At 49.5% G+C, this 17438-nt stretch overlaps 3 protein-coding genes across 3 annotated transcripts in view; 1 reads left to right on the top strand and 2 right to left on the bottom strand.

Annotated features, from left to right (window-relative positions):
- The first annotated feature begins 1784 nt into the window (after positions 1-1784).
- On the top strand, positions 1785-3635 carry INSL5 (insulin like 5). The gene is made up of 2 exons (XM_050901471.1): positions 1785-1959; positions 3328-3635. Exons 1-2 carry the CDS (start codon positions 1785-1787, stop codon positions 3564-3566), a joined length of 414 nt encoding a protein of 137 aa, XP_050757428.1. The 3' UTR covers positions 3567-3635.
- Positions 3562-6410, bottom strand: DYNLT5 (dynein light chain Tctex-type family member 5). Its single transcript, XM_050901077.1, has 3 exons — positions 6378-6410; positions 6121-6246; positions 3562-5268 (listed from the first exon to the last, which is right to left on the bottom strand). Exons 1-3 carry the CDS (start codon positions 6408-6410, stop codon positions 5065-5067), a joined length of 363 nt encoding a protein of 120 aa, XP_050757034.1. The 3' UTR covers positions 3562-5064.
- Positions 6411-13198: 6788 nt separating this feature from the next.
- SGIP1 (SH3GL interacting endocytic adaptor 1) overlaps positions 13199-17438 on the bottom strand; it is a 57171-nt gene continuing 52931 nt past the window's right edge. Inside the window, exons 20-26 of the mRNA XM_050900650.1 lie at positions 17015-17126; positions 16441-16596; positions 15842-15974; positions 15347-15549; positions 14685-14749; positions 13932-14096; positions 13199-13476 (exon numbers count right to left, since the gene is read on the bottom strand). Of these exons, the coding sequence (XP_050756607.1) occupies positions 13454-13476; positions 13932-14096; positions 14685-14749; positions 15347-15549; positions 15842-15974; positions 16441-16596; positions 17015-17126 (857 nt within the window). The 3' untranslated portion in view covers positions 13199-13453. The remainder of the gene's footprint in view (positions 13477-13931; positions 14097-14684; positions 14750-15346; positions 15550-15841; positions 15975-16440; positions 16597-17014; positions 17127-17438) is intronic.

The raw sequence follows: 17438 nt of genomic DNA, 5'->3' as shown, positions 1-17438 counted from the left end.
ACTGCCTGATCAGTGCGGCAGCAATCCCCCCGTCACAGGGGCGAGGCAATACAAAAGCTTGGCAGTAAAGCGCCCTGCCTGCCAACTGACGGAGGCAAATAGCTGCCTGCTCTTGAAAGCGTTATGTAGCGAGATGTGTATTTTATAGATACAGAACGTTCAGACTCTCTCATTAGCCTGACAATAAACGTCCAAGATTTAAACACATCACTGAAGTTTAAGGTCGTTTGTGATGCATTAACATTCACTTCCTTCTGCGTTCTGCACATTTTACAGTGACAATGCAAGCTTACCCTTGATATAAAATTAATCTTTGTGCATTTCAAAGAAAGACACCCATTAAGGTGAATCATGTGTTAATCATTATTACAATTCTGAACAAAATACACCATATATTTTCCATCGGTGGTCACGACTGTTTACTTACCGATGCTACTGGTAAAAACCGAGCTTTCTGTCAAGGCTGTAACACATCGTAATTCACCCTGCACATCGTGTAAACTAATTAACTGAAACATTATGGTGCTGGAAAACACTTGTGGTGCTAGGAAGTGCTAACGATCTCCAAAGTTCCTCATGTATTTTGTTCTTAAACATGGAATTTCTGACCTCGTAATTGCCAAATTTTCTCCTTAAGGCATTTTATTGTAAGAATTTTTTTATAGAAGCTTACAGCAACTGTAGCCAACATCCAAAGCAATAGGAAGGGACAGCTCTCATAACCAATCTACTAACCTCTGGTCCCAGAGCACAGTAACACTGCTCCACGCTGCTTTAGTGAACCCACTTCTGTCTTTCAGATATTACCAAAAGGAAAAGAACGGCTATTCTGTGCTTTCTTTAGAGCCTCTCCTTCTCTTTTCTATGCCTTTTTGGACAAGGGCCACATCCACAGGCCTCACTGCAGAGACACGCGAGCTGTGCAGCTGCAGCGGAGCTACTCCACTGCATGCGGGTATCCGCGGACGCAAGCTGTCAAACAACCACATTGCTCTGTACCGTTTGTTACAGCGAGTTCACTCTGCTCAAACGCTCCACGTGCTGCAGGATCGCGTCCTATCACTTAGCACGCTAGGAATCATAGTAAGGCATCTGCAGGCATGGATGCCTCCATCTGCCACAAAACCCCCTCTGTACCAGATTTTCTCATGAGTGACTGCCCGGCACCAGCAGGTTCCTCTGAAGCGTCTGCGGTTGCCAGCGTGACAAGGGGACGCTTGGCAAGAGAACAAGGCAGGGGTAACGAAGAGGTACACAACTGAGGACATCACTGGAAGAAGTTAACTCCCTTTTAGTTTGGGATAGCTAAGAGAAACAGACCTGACGTTGCTTAAACTGTGGTAACAGGCACGACTGGGCAACAGGCTGCGGTAGCACAGCTGTGTGGGAAACACACAGAGGAAAACCCATTATCTACAAATCATGCAATAAACACCCTCTCATTTTTGCAGAACATACACATTAACGGTATTGATCTAAGCCCGTACCCTATAAACATGTTATACTACACATGTTCCTGTAGTAAAGCAGTTATGTAGTCTTAAGAAGTCTTTAATACCTGACCAAAATCCCAGCACAAATCCCAAAGCACTTAAAACGTTACCGGAAACAAGTGATTAACTTGTTTTTAGCAAACATTAAGTCATCCTCGGAATGAGCCGTTACTCAGTGGAGCGGACGGGCCATCAGTATAAATGAGAGGGTTTCAGCAGAACTCCCCACCTCGGCCTGGCGCATCCCTTCCGCCCTGCCGACACCCAGCCTCGAAGCACGGCGTCTGCAGAATGAGGGGCACGGTGCTGGCGCTGGCCTTGCTCGCTCTCCTGATAGCGGCACGTGAAGGAAAAGGTGAAGGGAACACCGTGAAGCTCTGCGGGAGAGACTTTGTCAGAGCCATCGTCTTCACCTGCGGCGGCTCTCGGTGGAAAAGGGATTTGACTGATTATCGCTACCTGTTTGGTAAGTACTAATTAATGCATTAGAGGCTTAGCACCCCCTGCAAGGTGCTCCTACTTCCGAGGGGATTTGGAAGAACCAAATCACCTGCAGGCTGGACCGAAGGGCAGAGCTGCGTCCTCGGCTCCTGCTGCTCCCCTGAACAGGGGCATCTCACACGTGAACAGCACGGGCTTGGCTTTGAGACAGCGAGTGAGGTGGTGCAACTTCAGGTTTTTTGTTTCCTTGCAGCTTGCTCGGCTTAGCTTAGTGTGCTATTTTGCTAAATAAAAAACATTTAGATCAAGATTTTCCAAGTCAACCTGAGGAACCACGAGTTAAGCCCAAGGCTATCACTGAAAATCTCTATGCCATGACACTTTAAATGTCAGAGACAAGCTTTGCTGCAGTCAATGCAAGTTTTTTACCGTTGTCTTCAGTAGGACACACTGCTTTCCCCACTAGAAACCAGAAACTTTATTACAACTTCAAAATGTTATAATTAAAGTATGTTGAATATATACTGTGCAATTTAACTATCTTCACATGGTGTTGTATATATTTATATTTATTAGCACATTTTTAGATAGAGTTGGAAAATTCAGCCATTACATGCACTGCTAGAAATTTGCACTCTGATAGGTTAAAATAACTAGAAAAAAGAAAATAAATGAGGCAAATGACAGGAACAGAGGCTTTCTACGCTTTCCATGCAGTAACATCTGCCTTTTTTGAAAATTCTATTGTAGCAGCAGCTTTAAACAAACATAAAAAGCGATGCCACCTGCATCACCCTACCCAAGAGTCTGTTAAAGGAGAAGAAACCCCCACTGCTAAACTAAGCGAGATAACTACTATACCTTTATAAACTCCACAAGGCAGCGCCCAGTTGTACTGTGGTATTTAAAATGCACGTGAATCGCAAGCGTAATGTAAGTGGGAACATCCAGGAACTTTGAAATTGTGGGGTATCTGATGCCTTAACATAGTATCTGCATTTCGGAAAACCCACAAGCAGTTCCAGGTTAACGTGCTGGTCAAGTGGCACTGACACATCAAATCACGGTTTTACCCTTCGAAGCAAATATATCAGTGTAAGACTGATAAGGCAACTATTCCTACAAAGAACACTCTTCGATATAAATCCATAAATTACTGGGGTTTTAACACGTTAATCACAGAATGTGCACCCCGCATATCTATTTTAATACTGCCCTGGTGAGAAGTCAGTGATCTGGTACATCACCTCGGTTGTTCACATCAGAAACACGGAGGATAATACTTTCAGCTCCCTGGCTGTAGGCTGGTCTGTCTTTCTAGTAAAGATAAATATTGTAAACTACTCATGATTCCATGACTTCTAATTTTCAGCTTCTGATTTTTACGTGACAGAGAGTGAAAATCCCCTGCCTTTCTCACAAGAGAACAACAGTTATGCTGACGACTCGACGTACACGGACCAGAGGCTGGAGACTGACAGCGAAGAAATCCAGGTCAAGCCTGAGACAGAGCGAGCCTTACAACGCACCAGGAAAATGTCTATACTAAAAAAGCGCGAAGTAGCCAAGTTGCTTACCACATCCTGCTGCAGCATCGGCTGCAGTGAGAGAGATATCAGTTCCCTGTGCTAAAACGCAGCAGATGCTGATGAGGTTCATTCAATGTCACAGCTTTCACGTATTAAAATAACCATGACATAAACCACAATTATTTCAGTTGTATTCTTTAATTGTAGCTTTAGTCTTTGGAGTGCACTAGGGAGTAAAGACTGAATGTTAGATGTTGTAGTGCAAACCAGCAAATGGCTGCAATGACAGTTCAGGTTGGGTTGTCTGGATCCCACAAAGTGTTTACAGTGGTTTAGAGTTAAACTTTTAGTTGTAAGTACAAATATTTCTTCCCATCTAACTGCTGTTCTAGTTTCAGCTTCGCACATGAAATGTAATAAAATAAGCGATTTATTACATGCTTGTTCTCTTACTTACGAAAATCCAACAGCAGGTTTCAGCTGTGAAATACGGGTAGCAAGAAGTCTGTCTTCAGAATCAGAACAAAACCAAGGCGGTGCGGACAGCTCTGTGCAGCGCGTCACGCCGCGAGGCTCGTGCGTCAGACCTCCACCGCTGCCGGGGAACGGCCGCAGCAGAGGAGAGCTGTGAGCAGTCAGCACTGGCCCCTAACTGGGCAGGCAGTAGCTGTGGTTTATTTCCTATTCCAGCTGCTTCCAGTAACATCCACCCGAGGTCTTACCTCGTGGGCAGTTAATTTGCACCCAGGGAGACTGGCAATACACTTCTGAGCTCAGAGGGCTGTACTTCCCCTCTTATCTATAGGCAGGTATCAGCTGAGAACCCCAATTCAACTTTATTTTGCTAGATTCAAGCACCTTTAATAGAAGGCCCCAGAGATGTTAGATCTATGTACACTAAACATGATATAATTTGAAGACATTTTTCACTTGATTTCCAGCACTATGGGACAGAGCTAGTCTTCTCCAAGCAGAACTAACCACTTTCTCTAGGCCACCTTCTCAGCACTCAGGGCTTTTCTCAGAGCTCAGGGGCAGCCAGGCCAGCCCCCGGCAAGCAAAGCCCCCGACTCTCTCGCTCTCTGCTGCCCTCCCACCGCAGAGCCCACCCAGGGCACCTCTGGGCCCGGCAGGAAGGTTTGGGGGGATCCCTCCATCCCCCAGGCAGGGCAGGGTAACTTGCAGCAGCGTGTGCATGGAGCCGGGACCACGGGGCCTGGCACAGGCCTAACTGCCTGCAAATGCCATTTAATGGGGATAGTTTTAAAATGCTTTTGTTTTCCTTTCCAAAAATCCCTCTGTGGTTACTACTTGGGGATCACGTAGTGAGGGCAAATTCAGGGAGAAAAAAGTATCACAGGGATCCCCAGTTCTGAGAGCAGCTAGAATCAGGTGCAAAACAATCAGGTGTCACAAAGAATCACTTCCCAGAGAAAGCTCTGGGAAATACAGTTATCCCATTCACCACCGAAAGGCTTACGGTAACCACATTTCAGAACAGGTGAAAGTTGCCTTGGTCATTCACAACCGTTTTCAACAACAGAAACAGGAAGAGTTAGGCTGACTGTTCATTCCTCCTGCTGTTAAACTCAACTACCTCCTTATTCGAAATAGACAGCATAGACATTTGCAAGAGCAAACAGTGAAGTGTTCTTGAACACATATGACGAAAACGTATCGCTCACAGGATCCCACAGGCACCTGCTTCCGATGTGCATGCTCTGCTCATTCAGCTGCCCAATGTGCGTCACCACAACAATCTTGTACCTCGGTATCACAAGGTCTTTTACCCGAGCTTTAATAACCTGCAAGAGAAAAACACGTTTAGGCACAAGTGGCGAGCTCTCTTTACAGGGGACGCTCAGCGATTTGGTTTTCTGGGACAGACAAGTGCAAGCATTGCAGTACTGAGCCCTTGCAACAACCCTGATGACAATCTTTGAACTGCAGCATTGGAAACCTCTACCGCAAACTCCCCCAGCCCTGCGGACAGGTGGCACGCACGCTGCTGCGGTCGTTGCCCAAGAGAACCAACACTTCCATCTGCTAAAACCAGGCACGCCTTCCTGCTGGACTACAGAAATGCAAGCACAGATGTTAAGTAAGGGGTTACTGTATGTGAATACCACATTCTCCTCCATATGCATTCATAGTTACCCGCTGACTACGGGGGGGAAGGGAACAGCAGACGGTACCGCTTTTTTAATGCCGGTGAGCTCTTCTGGGCCAAATCAGCTGAAAGACTAAAGGGTCAGGACAGTCTTTTCTCAGCAGCAAGACAGGATTTAACCCACAAGGAACTTCAACACGTGTCACCGTGTGGAATTCAGCCACTACCATAACTGTCCTGTTTCGGAAAGGTCTGGTATATACTTAAAACTTATTAATGGCATTTCTGGACCGGGCAACCACAGCATGGAGTTTTTACTGAACCGTGTGCTTGGCCAGAGCCACCGCTGCTCGAACAAACCTCATCATTAACTCCTACAGGCCTGCACCCATCTCAGAGCAACCCTTGGTGCGTCTTGACGGCCTCCTCCATCCTTTGTTTTACGCTTCATATTTGGGGACCTCCCCGCCCCGACGGCCACCTCCCTGACACCCCATCGAGGCGTGAGGACAAAATGGCCACCTCGTGCCTCCAGCGCAGCCGGTACCTCAGCGATGTCCTTCGCCATGTCCCTGCACCGCGCCGGCTCGTAGGGCTGCTCCCTCAGGTAGCTCCCCAGCACATCCTTCAGGATATCATCCACCACCGCCACCGGGAAGCGCTTGGAGGGGACCTGAAGCGGGGGGGGGGGGGGCAAGCGGCGAGATTAAACTCGGGTTTTCTGAGGGAAAACCCACCGCGCTCAAAACAGAAGACGGCGCTGAACGGAGATCCCATTCGTCCCGCGTCGGTTCTAGGACCTACCCGAGCGGGGATGGCTGCCGCCCGCACCGCCATACGTCCCCGTATCCCTGCTGAGGGGAGGCGGAAGGGCGGGAGGGCGGCGGCCGGCGCCGCCCCGCGGCCGCCGGGAGCCGGGTCCGGCTCCCGGCGGCCGCGGGGCGGCGCCGGCCGCCGCCCTCCCGCCCTTCCGCCTTCCCGCCCAGCCTGAGGAGATGTCGCCGGCACACGCCGCCATATTGCCTCCCCCCCACCCGTGCTTCCTCCTCTGCGTGTCCCTACAGCCCCCACACCTCCCTTATGTCTTCATGGCTCCTGAGGGTCCTTGCAACCTCCACAGGTCCCCATGGCTCCCACAGCCCCTACATGGCCCCCGTGGGTTTCCAGGGCCCCCGTGGATCCCCACGGCGTCCACAGGTGCGTACAGCCCCTATGTGTCCTTACAGCCCTGACATGTCCCCATGGCCTCCATGGGTCCCCTCAATCCCCACAGCCACGGTCCCTCATGGCCTCACGGCTCCCATGCATCCCTTCAAGCTCCAGCCGTCCCCACGGTCCCTGTGGTCCCTGACATGTCCCCACATGCCAACCCCGACCTGTCCCCAAGCCGGGAAGCTGCGCACAGCTCCAGCAGCAACGATGTTTTAGCCCTGATACGTGTTCCCGCACGTGCAAGCAAAGCCCACTCTGAAAAAGTAGTGTTTTACAGGTTTTGTTTATTTTCAAGGGGGGAAAAAAAAAAATCACATTTAAATTGCAACTCAGTCGGGTATTTAATGCGGTTCTTATGTATAGAATTAATAAACTTTGTTCTGACGTGGGGATTTATTTGTTGCAACATGATGCATGGTAAATAATTGCATATTCAAGATTTTGTGAAATGGGTGACGGGGAGGATGGAGGAGAGACATTTATAAAAAAACATTATTTACAAAAATGATATCCACATAGTCGTATTCTAATCTATAAGGCAAGTAACATTTAAAATATGTTGTTTCATGATTATCTTCAACAAGTCAATACAACACATTCATATTACCAGTGGTCAAATACAAAGCTTTGCTGCAATAGTCTGTGTGCAACAAACCTGTACGTCTTTTACAGTTTTTTCTCTGAGAACAGTAGGTAAGCAGCAAAGTTTTCATCACAGACTAAGCAGTACCTAGGCCATCGTAGACTAAAGGTATCATATATCTCATTGCACGTTTAGGCAAAAAAGGCCAGCCATTAATTAACTTATTTAACTTAAATCTTAAAAATAGACCTGTGTATCTTAATCCACAAATATTTATAAACATTTTATACACGAGGGAGTTCATAAAATGATACAGGGCGATACCCGGGGAAATCCAATTCACTCCTGGGGCTTCCTCTGGGTTCAGAGGTGTCACGGCGAGGTTCTCCTGCACCCTGTGCCCTCCACCCACCAGCCCGTGGCCGCAGGACCGGAGCTTCAAACCACAACCCGACTCGATTCCTCTCTCAGACCACAACTAATGTCTCCGTACGGTTTATGCCGTCAAAGCAACCGGGTGATTTCATCAACCTGAGAACATTTTGGAGTGGGAAACCCCTCCTGCGTGGATTAGGAACCCAACAGCAGGACGGCATGTCCGCAGCGATTCTCCCTCTGTCCAGAAAGGGAGAGATTTCGAACGGAGGAATAAGATACTCTGAAGTATTGGGTTTTAGCCTCGCTAAAACCTGGCGTGTCTTGTCACATACTGCTTGGCCTGTAGTGAAGTCCTGCTTGTGTGCAAACCTCTGAAGAGCACCGCCACGCTAACGCTTGCGGTTTTAAGAACAATTGTTGGCAGCATTATCTGCGGTCCCTCCTAAAGTGATAGGGGAGGCCACGCAGGAGGTGGGGGGTATTTCTGCAGATCTTTTTCTGGCCCGGCAGTGAAATGAGAATTAAAATACTGGGGATCATAAAAACTCCCCGGCTCTGCAAGAATTACTTTCCCTGGGAAATTGTGAGAAAAAGAAGAAAAGAAGAATTCTGGCTATGAAATGAAATCTTTGAGACAGTAGTTTCTTACCGGGAAAGTACAATGTGATGATGTTACGTATTTTGGTCACGGTAAGCTTCAAAATTAAGTCTTTTAACCAAGACATTTTCACGTAAAAACAACAAAGGGTAGGGAAAAAATCACTCCGTATTGAGTGTATTGAAGTGGCTTTCTCAAGTAGATGTTGGGTGTTTGGGTAACAGACTCATGGGCCGTATTTCCAAAAAAACAGGTAAAATGGAGGAGGATTCCTCTGCGACGCAGAACTGCACCACGTGCCCGGTGGGCACAGGAACCACACTGCTGCCGAAGGAGACGGGGAACCGAGGGAGAGGTCTGAGGAGGGCTGAACGTTTTTAGTAAAAGATATTTGACTCTCTCTTAGGTCATTTAAAAATATGACACCTTTTCATTGCAGTCCAGCCGTTTAAAAATGCTTCTGCTGCAAGAAAGTGAAGTGGAGACTCTGTACCTGATGCTCGTGCTGCAGGAATCTCTGCAGCTGCGGTCTGACAGAGTGCCATCGCCGGCTGGTTTGAATCAGCCAGAATTAGGTAAATGAATACAAGTATGACTTGTGGCAGCGTGGGCAGCATGGCAAGGTCTCGGCAGGGACCTCAGTGGGAAAATAACCACCCGTGCAAGAGCTGACCAACTTTTTACAACTGGGCACTAAACAACTGCCCTGCGTCTCTGTGGTCACGTTAAAAGGAGAAGGCAGATGGGGCTCACCTGCAGGTATGCGTGGCTTCAAAATGATAAGTTTAAGCAGCGTATTTCTCTGGTGTTTCCCATGCAGCCCAAACCCTGGGCACTGCCGTGAGAGATACCCTGACAGCATCCGACAGCGAGGGTGTGACGGTGCCTGCAGCCTGCCTGGGAAACTGCCTTCCCTCCCCATCCCCTCCCTGCCTGGCCAAAACGGGATGTCATTTTAACATAAACTTTTTTTTTCCCACCTATGTTTTAAAAAACCTCTAATAAATAAATCCTGGAAGGGCATACTGAAGACAAAATTAATTTAACTGAAATACCGAATAACACCACTAACATCTTTAAGTCCAGCCTGCGTCGGGAGGAGCGTGCAGCTGTGTAACTTCCTCGGCACAAGATCGCGCTCGTGTGACAAAGCTTTTGCGAGTGAAGCCACACACGTACGCGCTGGGAACTCACACCAGCTGGGCAGGAATGGGAGTTTAATGGACAGTGGCCTTACAGCAAAAATAAGAAGCAGCTTTATAACAGGGGAGTGATATTTAAGAACAAACGCAAACACCAAATGAAAAGCTTATTATTTGGTAGTATTTCATACTATTGAGCAATGTCAAAGTTATTAAGGAATATTGTTAAAGTAGAAAATTGGTCTGAAACGTCTCCTGTGAGGAGGACCATAAGCTGGCTGAGAATCGTGAATATTTGCAACAAACAGAAGAAGGAAAGTTGCAAAAAAAGAGACTTCCTGCTCCTAACATCTAAAGACGCAAGTCTGCAGGTGTCCGTGGGGAAAAACACTCCCACTCCGTCAGCGGGCACCTTGCCCCTGCAGCCGTGGGCTGCTGGCAGCTACCGGGGACCCCAGAGGAAAACCCCTTGGGGGAGAGGTGCCTGAGGACAGAGTCTAAAGGGAAACGTCCACAGAAGTAACCAAGCTAAAGCCTTTCTGTGCATGCATCACACCTATTTATTATTTGAATGCCTCCTTTATTTATCCTTTTTTTAACTCAGATAGTTAGATCCGAGGGCTGCTGAGTGAAGGGGTGCCAGTGCTGGGCAGTGCTGGAGGGCTGAGCCCCCTTTTCAGCCCCAGCCTGACTTGGCAAAAGACCTGCTGGACCCCGTGCTCAGAAACAGAGCGCCGATGCTTAGCTCTAGAAATGCAGGTGACTTAGAGGCAACCGAATCGCCGTCTTTTCAACTCCCTGCTGACGTAGCTGCTCTCTGCTAGCAGGCAGGGAGTACCAAACAGATGCATTCCCTGAAGATACACAGTTTTTCCTGCCTAAAAGCGGAGGTGAAGCCTGCAGAGCTTGAGTGCCCTGAATGCAACAGGGCAGCGCATCCCCTGTGCCCTCTCCGGAGCCGAGGGCTCTCGCCGCTGCTACAGAAGCCAGAATTGGGAATACACATCCCTATATATGCCCCTATTTGGTGCTCTAAATTTAAGTCTGATGCGTCCCAAGCTGCTGCTCATAATCTTTTTTCTGCTGACACCTTCTCAAAGCCAGGTGGAAAGAAGACCAGGCTCCTGCACTTCAGACTTAGAAATGCAACTGGTCTGTTCCCCCTCCCCATGCCGGGTAATGCTGGGGTGCCATGCTCGTACGGCACGCGGGAAGACAAACACCCGACAAAATAAGCATCCCCGGGGCACTCTGCCACTCTTCCTGTCTGCTCAGACATCAAACAGGGCAGGAAAACTAAACCATCAAGGTGGACTGGCATCTCCTTGCAAAGGAGTCTAGAAGGGCCATCGTGCTGGGAAGGAAACCAGAGACATCCAGTTCAACGCTCCCGAGCAAACAAACGCCTAGTGAACCGAAATACTATGCGAAAAATTGGCAAAAGCAGTATGCAAAAAACCTGTCCCAAACCGCTGATTTTGGTCCCAGTGTCGCGGGCTGGGAATAGCTGTTTTGTGTCACCTGCCGGTGGCTGGAGGGGGGGGGGGCATGTCCCCGTGGGGCCGCAAGCGTGCCGGCACCCCAACTCGGGTCTGCCAGCCAATTCGCCCCAGAAAGGGTGCAGGACTTTCTCATCTCTCTACCCGGGCCACGGGGGCTGCATCCCAGCACTGCCACGCACCCACCAAGTATGAATGACCTCTGTTTTGTGGGGCAGCACAAGTGGGACAGGCTTGGGAGCTTTGGGTTATGGGTTTTTTTTTGTTTAAAAAGCATTTAAAAACCCAATGCTAATGTAAACACCTTGTCTCTCAAATGAAATATAAAGTAAAATATCTATGTTCTGGTAATATTTACATTATAAAATCCTTATTTTCAGGACTATGACATAGAGCTCTTTTGGAAGCATGAGTTTATAACAATTGTACACAGCATGAACCAATTATGCAAAAACTGATTCTTAGATTTTGCCCTATATTCCTAGGTCAGGAAGGGGTAGGTTACACAGTTTATACATATTTCCATTTCAGGGGAAAAATTATTAACCGAGTTGAACACTCCATCCAGGAGTACTGGCAAGTGTACTTTCAAAAACTGCAAAGATGTATGAAGTCGCATAACTGAATTGTGCTTTATCTTCTGTATTGATACCTTTTTGCAGCATGCACACAACTCAACCACCCTATCATACATATCTCAGCCTGGGAGTCATCTCAGAACTGAAATATCTCCAGATTTTCTTATTTTCTTTTAAGATTTCTGTTTTCTTACGTCACTCCAAACTGCTCTGTGAGCAAGCACTTCCCAACATGCACAGTCTAAGTTTTCCAACGCAAATGCACAAGCCTAATCCTGGCAACATTTGTGACTGTAAAATTAGCACTGTTTGTTATCTTACACATTTCTGATGTCCCCAGCACCCCATTCAGCGGATGCTGCTATGCTTCTCTGTGCATCTGAACAGCAACTGCATTTAATTTCGAAAAGATCCCTTCTTTTTTCCCCCTCTCGCCAAATTCTCCCATTAAAACAAGCTCTCCGTCTTGGCAGATGCCGCGCCATTAATGCCATGAACGCTGTCACCGTGTTGCCAGCAGTAGGCTGAGACTAACGTCAACTAGAAATCAAACGCAGTGCAGGAGCCCGGCTCCGAGCCTGTGTCAGCTCGGGGAAAACACAGAGGGACAATTTTTCCCCCGCACCTTCCAGTTTAGCACTTCTCTATGTTTTCCCATCTCCACGAGATAGCTGCTCCTGATGCCAGCGAGGCGGGCTCCTGCCCCCCAGGCTTTCGGCAGCCCCCCACCTTGCTCCTGCTCCCCCGTCCCCATCCCCAGCTGATGCTGGGTGTCCCACCAAGGGTCAGGCTTGGGCTGCATTTGTTTTCCAGTGTTTGTACATATATGCTTTCCTGCCTAAGTGGTAAAATGGAAAGGCATGGGCGGGGGGAGGGCTGCACGTCTTTAAAGCATTTTCTGAACCCATGGGGCTTTCAAAAATGGGGAAAAAAAACCAGAAAAAGCAAGCAAAGGAACGTAGAATTGCGACCGAAAATCTGGAGACTGCTCCGAAAACGCATCCTTAAAAACAGCAATAACATTTCCGGACAGTGCTGGAAGCTCAGATTTACTACCCAGCCTCTTTGCCTGCTTATTTCCTCATCTGCATCTCTGCAAAATGTAAGGACATGGGGCAAAGAGAAATGCTCGTCGCCTATGCACGCACTGCTGGGACTCCTGACGGTTCATCTGCGGCTGTAAGAGAACATGGGCATGTTCACGGAGGTTTCTTGTAATGGAAATTTGAAGTAAATACTCTTTGTAGAAGGGACTTTTTTTTCTGCATTTTGCTAGGAGACTGTGTTAGGAACCTCCACGTTTACAGCAAAATTTTTCTGGAGTTAAACCAGCTAAACCTGAAGATAGAGCTTTTTATTCATCACCGTGAGACATACTAAGGACTGAAGAAAAAGTAAATCAGCGTGTCGGTTCTACTTAACTCTCTTTTTATGAGGCACCCCCTTCATAACAGCTATCCGTATTGTATTTAAATCGTATATATTGACAAAATGTAATCTACCTCTGTAAGCATTGTGCCATTCAACAGTACTACTATTAAATTTATATACCACAGTTTAAATTACATCCATTTCATGAATGGTAAAATGCTAAAACTCAAGTGTCTAACTGCCAAAATACAGCCTTACTGGAATGAGTACAATTTACAAATACAATAATTACATTTTAAAACCATTAACAATGTTACATCTAGAAGTAAATACTGTAGGACTGGTCAAGACGGTGTTTTCCAAGGAAAAAAATGCTGAAAGTTGTCGACACTTCCAACAGAAATGTCCCGAGTGCAGGATTTAGTTCATTTTCCTTAAACTGTAATTAAAACCCGTTCCACGCACAGCAGTCCTTGGGTATTTTCCATATTATTTTCCATAGACTTGCATAAGCTTCCGTCAGTTATCGGCCAAGTATTTACCTAGAAATGGGATCACAAATCAGCTGCGGGGAGGGAGCAGCCCCGGTTCCCAGGGGATGGCCGCCCGCCTCCACCGGCCCCCACACCCACGGCCGCGCTGCTGCCACGCACGAGCGGCACACGGAAAAATATTTGTCTTTAAGAAAATTACGTGTCTTTCTCTGCAGCAATGGGGCAAAAGCTCTTCCTGGAGGTCCCCAGACCTTGCCTTTCATGCAGGACCCACGAACAGAAAAAAGCCCATGAAATTCAAGGCTTTCGTAAGCGGCAGCAGGATTTATTTCATGCAAGAGAGCTTTTGCCCTTCTGCCACCGGCCGTGGCAGTGGTGGGACCTCTGGGTTTGAACAGTCAACAAAATACACAGCGAGGGCAGTCCCAGGCATGCCAGCAGAGCTGGAGGGGACCGTCAGGGACACTGCCATCGCAACGAGGAGCCGCTGGCGAGGCACCTACCTGCCGCAAACCTCTTCTTGATGAGGGAGAAGCGGTAGCCGGCGCCGACGAGCTCGATGTCGCAGCTAGACAGCGTGCTCCCTTCGCTGGTGAACTGCACGGCCAAGGGGGCCGGGGCGCTCGGCCCCTCCGAGAGCTGGAATCGGGCCAGGAGAGAGCCCACACCTGCGATTTAAAAGTCCCGCACGAGACCCTTACAAGCCCGGAGAGGCACGCCGCGCATCCCAGGGCCAGATTTGCCAGCAAAGGCAATGAGATGCCTGAAGCGCTGCAAGTGAAGCCCGCTCCCATGGTTGTACCCGACCCCGCAGCATCCCCCGGGGCGGGGGGCTGGAGGCAAACCCCCTCATCCTCCCAGCAGATTTTTACTGTTCAGACATGCCAGCGATACGAAGCAGCTGAGCTGCGTGGGTGACGCGTGGAGAAGCAACCCGCGGGAGGCTGCGGTCCCCCCAACGGGGATGCAACGCGGGGCCTCAGCCTTCAAATGCAGAGGGTCAACGGAGCAAAGGACTTGGCAAACAACCGCATCCAAACCCGGTGTGTTAATACCCTTCTGTGACGCCAAAGCGGTTGGCAAAACGGCACGTAGCCCTGCTTTTCAAAGCTCTTTGCTCCTAGCTTTAAATAGCATCTTCCCCCAGCAAGCGCCAGCAGGAATCTGTGTGTCTGGACTTGTGTGCAGGCATGATAAACGGGTCAGTGTCTGATTTAAGTATTCAGAGTTAATAATGTGCACATTTGCAGGATTACCTCCGTTTTCTGACTTCTGAGAGATATCAGGGATCTTCCACAATATCCTTTGCTGTTCGGCATTCCTAAAAACACATGAAGCAGAGCATTTCTGTAGGAAACGAGAAGTTATGAAGGAGACATCTGAATTTTGCTAAAGGCCGTGTGGGCTGGGGGAGCAGCTCCAGTGCCGCTCTCCAGAGCTGCAATTCTGGGAGCTTGGCTTTGGGTTTGACCTGAGCAGGAAAACGCCGCTCTTGCATTGCACTGTCGCAGGTGAGCGATGGGCGAGAGGCAGCGGGGCCGTGCCGTGCCCTGCTTCCCCGCTGCAAACCTGCATGCCCGTGCCTACGGCAGCGACAGCCGTGCATCCCTCAGAGCCCCGGATAAAAGTAGCCAAAACACGAAATAAGGGTTATTATTCTGCTGCCTGCACGCATGCGTTCAGCTCTGACCCGCTTGCTTGTGGGAATGGCAAGGGAAAAAAAAAAAAAAAATCAGAGTGGGGTTGCACATTGCTTCCTGCAAGAACAGGTTTGGGTCCCCAGCGTGCCTGCAGCTCCCGCCCGCAGACACCTCCCGAGGGCGATCCCGCTCCTGCAGCCAGCAGGCAGGACGGCTATTTTAGGCAGGGACGTGGCAGAGACAGCGAACGAGCTCTTTGTCAGGTGAGCAATTCCTACCAGACAGCAGGAGGAAGCACAGCTTGAAGTTTGGTTACTCCTCCGTCGACGGGGACGAGGAACTGGACGTTGTTTAGAGCTACCGGTGTGGTCATTGCCTCTGTATTGTATTTGTAGTCAATGCGGAGGTCAGTGCTTGCAGGGTCACACCGCCAGCTCACTGCAAGGTTTAATGGAGTAGACTGAATACCCTGGGCAGATACCTTCCAAAATGACAGAAAAAACATTTAGTTTCCATAGGGGTGAAGGGAGAAATCCCATTTTACAGACGCGGTAATTGCATTTGGTTTCAGAGGAGACAATACCTTGTATTCTCATAGAAAGTTTGTACTGGGCTCAAAATCAGGCAATCTAGTGACATACAGAAGGGACTAGCGGGACAGCATGCCCTCAACTCACGTTATCTCCACTCTGCGCTAGGGAAATACCATCTTTTACGTCTACAAGTTAAGCACACATTTTTGGCACGGTTTTATCTTACAAAAAAACCCCTACCTGGTATTTGAGCATATCCACATTGTAATAGGTGGCTTGCGGTTTCTGTTCCGATACCTTCTTTAGGTGAGTCATCAGATTTGGCATGTTGACCCAGAACTCCTTTGTGTTGGCGTCACTCTGCGTGTTGTCACTGCACAGAGGGAGAATTAACCCTTCGCGTAAGCCGCCTCGGCGGAAGCAAGCTTCTCTACAAAGCATGCAGGGCAGCAGCGCCGGCCGCCAGCTGGGACCGCATTTAATCCCGCATTTAGAGAAATATTGCCTCCCTCCCGCGCATCTCTGGCTTGTCCTCAGATACCTCCGGGGAGGCACAGCAGATGCAACCTGTAGGTCATCTCATTTTGCAAACAGGAGGTCTAATGAGCAGAGCGAGGCACAAAAACATGCATCAAAGCGCTTGCTCGTCTCTGCTGACGCTCTTCTGCCTGGCAAAGGGGCTGCTCTCAGAGGGAGTACTCTGGCAAATATTTACAGGCTTGAGAGTTTCCTTCCCCAAATCTTCCAAGGAAGATACTTTGGGCCATGTGTTTTTGCAAAGCACCCTACTTTTCTGGAAACCCGCCTTCCTTTGGGATGCTGGCGAGGCGGGGGCTTACCAGCAGAGGAGCTGGGGGTTTGGCAGGACGTGCTCCAGCCTGTTGTAGTTCAGCACGCGGAAGGTGAGCACCGCCGGAGCGGGGTTGTTGGCAAAGTGTCGGGTGATACCCGCTGGAAACGACAGCACCATCTCCCCCGTGATCTTCACGATGCACCTGCAGCGCCGAACACAGAGACCGAGGGGGGAGGAAATGGGGCTCAAAACACAGCAGGAGGGGAGGGTTCGCACCAGGGACGGTGCGGTGACACCCCCCCGCTTCCCACCCGCCACGCCAGGGGAATGAGCCTCTCGTAGTCCTAAACCAGAGCGAGCTGAAATAGCAGCAAAGGCTGGCAGCCTGCTAGGGATGGGGACCGATGCTCATGGGGACGCCCCAGAAGCATCCTGACCCTGGACCCCCCGCCTGGTGCAGTGCATGGACACCCCAGCACGCACATGCCGAGCCCAGAGCACCTTCTTTCCTCCCTCCCCGTCCCTTGAGATGCTCACCAAAGCCTCGACAGCATCCCAAGCCTGTCCCGACTCCAGGACCCCCCCGTATCAACACCCAGACCCCGTCGGTCGGCACCTACTTGTTCGGGTCGGCCCCTTTGAAGTACGCGTTGACGGTTTCCGTGAAGGCGGCGGCGACGGGCAGGGTGTCCTGTGCCCCCATGGTGAGCGGGCTGGGTCCCCGCGACGAGCCTGCAACAGAGCAAACACCTCCACTTCTTACGTGCAGAGAGAAAGGGCACCGCTCCCCCCCTGGGCCGGGGCAAGGGGGTGCTCACCAACAGCCCCAGCCTAACTTTATGGGCAAATATTACGAAAAAGTCCCCCAGGCTTTGGATGAGGCTTTAAGAACATTTTAAAATTTTAATATTCCCCACCCAGCCACCCCCGCAAAAGCAAGCAAAGAAAATAACGGAGGAGCCCCAGCCACGAGCAGCATGCGGGGCAGCGGCACCCCCCCGGCACGGCTCCGGAGGGGCTGCCACACGGCAGGCTTTGCATGAC

This window comes from Gymnogyps californianus, chromosome 8 (genome assembly GCF_018139145.2).
Source record: "Gymnogyps californianus isolate 813 chromosome 8, ASM1813914v2, whole genome shotgun sequence".
Taxonomy (NCBI): domain Eukaryota; kingdom Metazoa; phylum Chordata; class Aves; order Accipitriformes; family Cathartidae; genus Gymnogyps; species Gymnogyps californianus.
The sequence above is the reverse complement of the archived record's forward strand: the minus strand, read 5'-3'. Positions and strand labels throughout refer to the sequence as shown.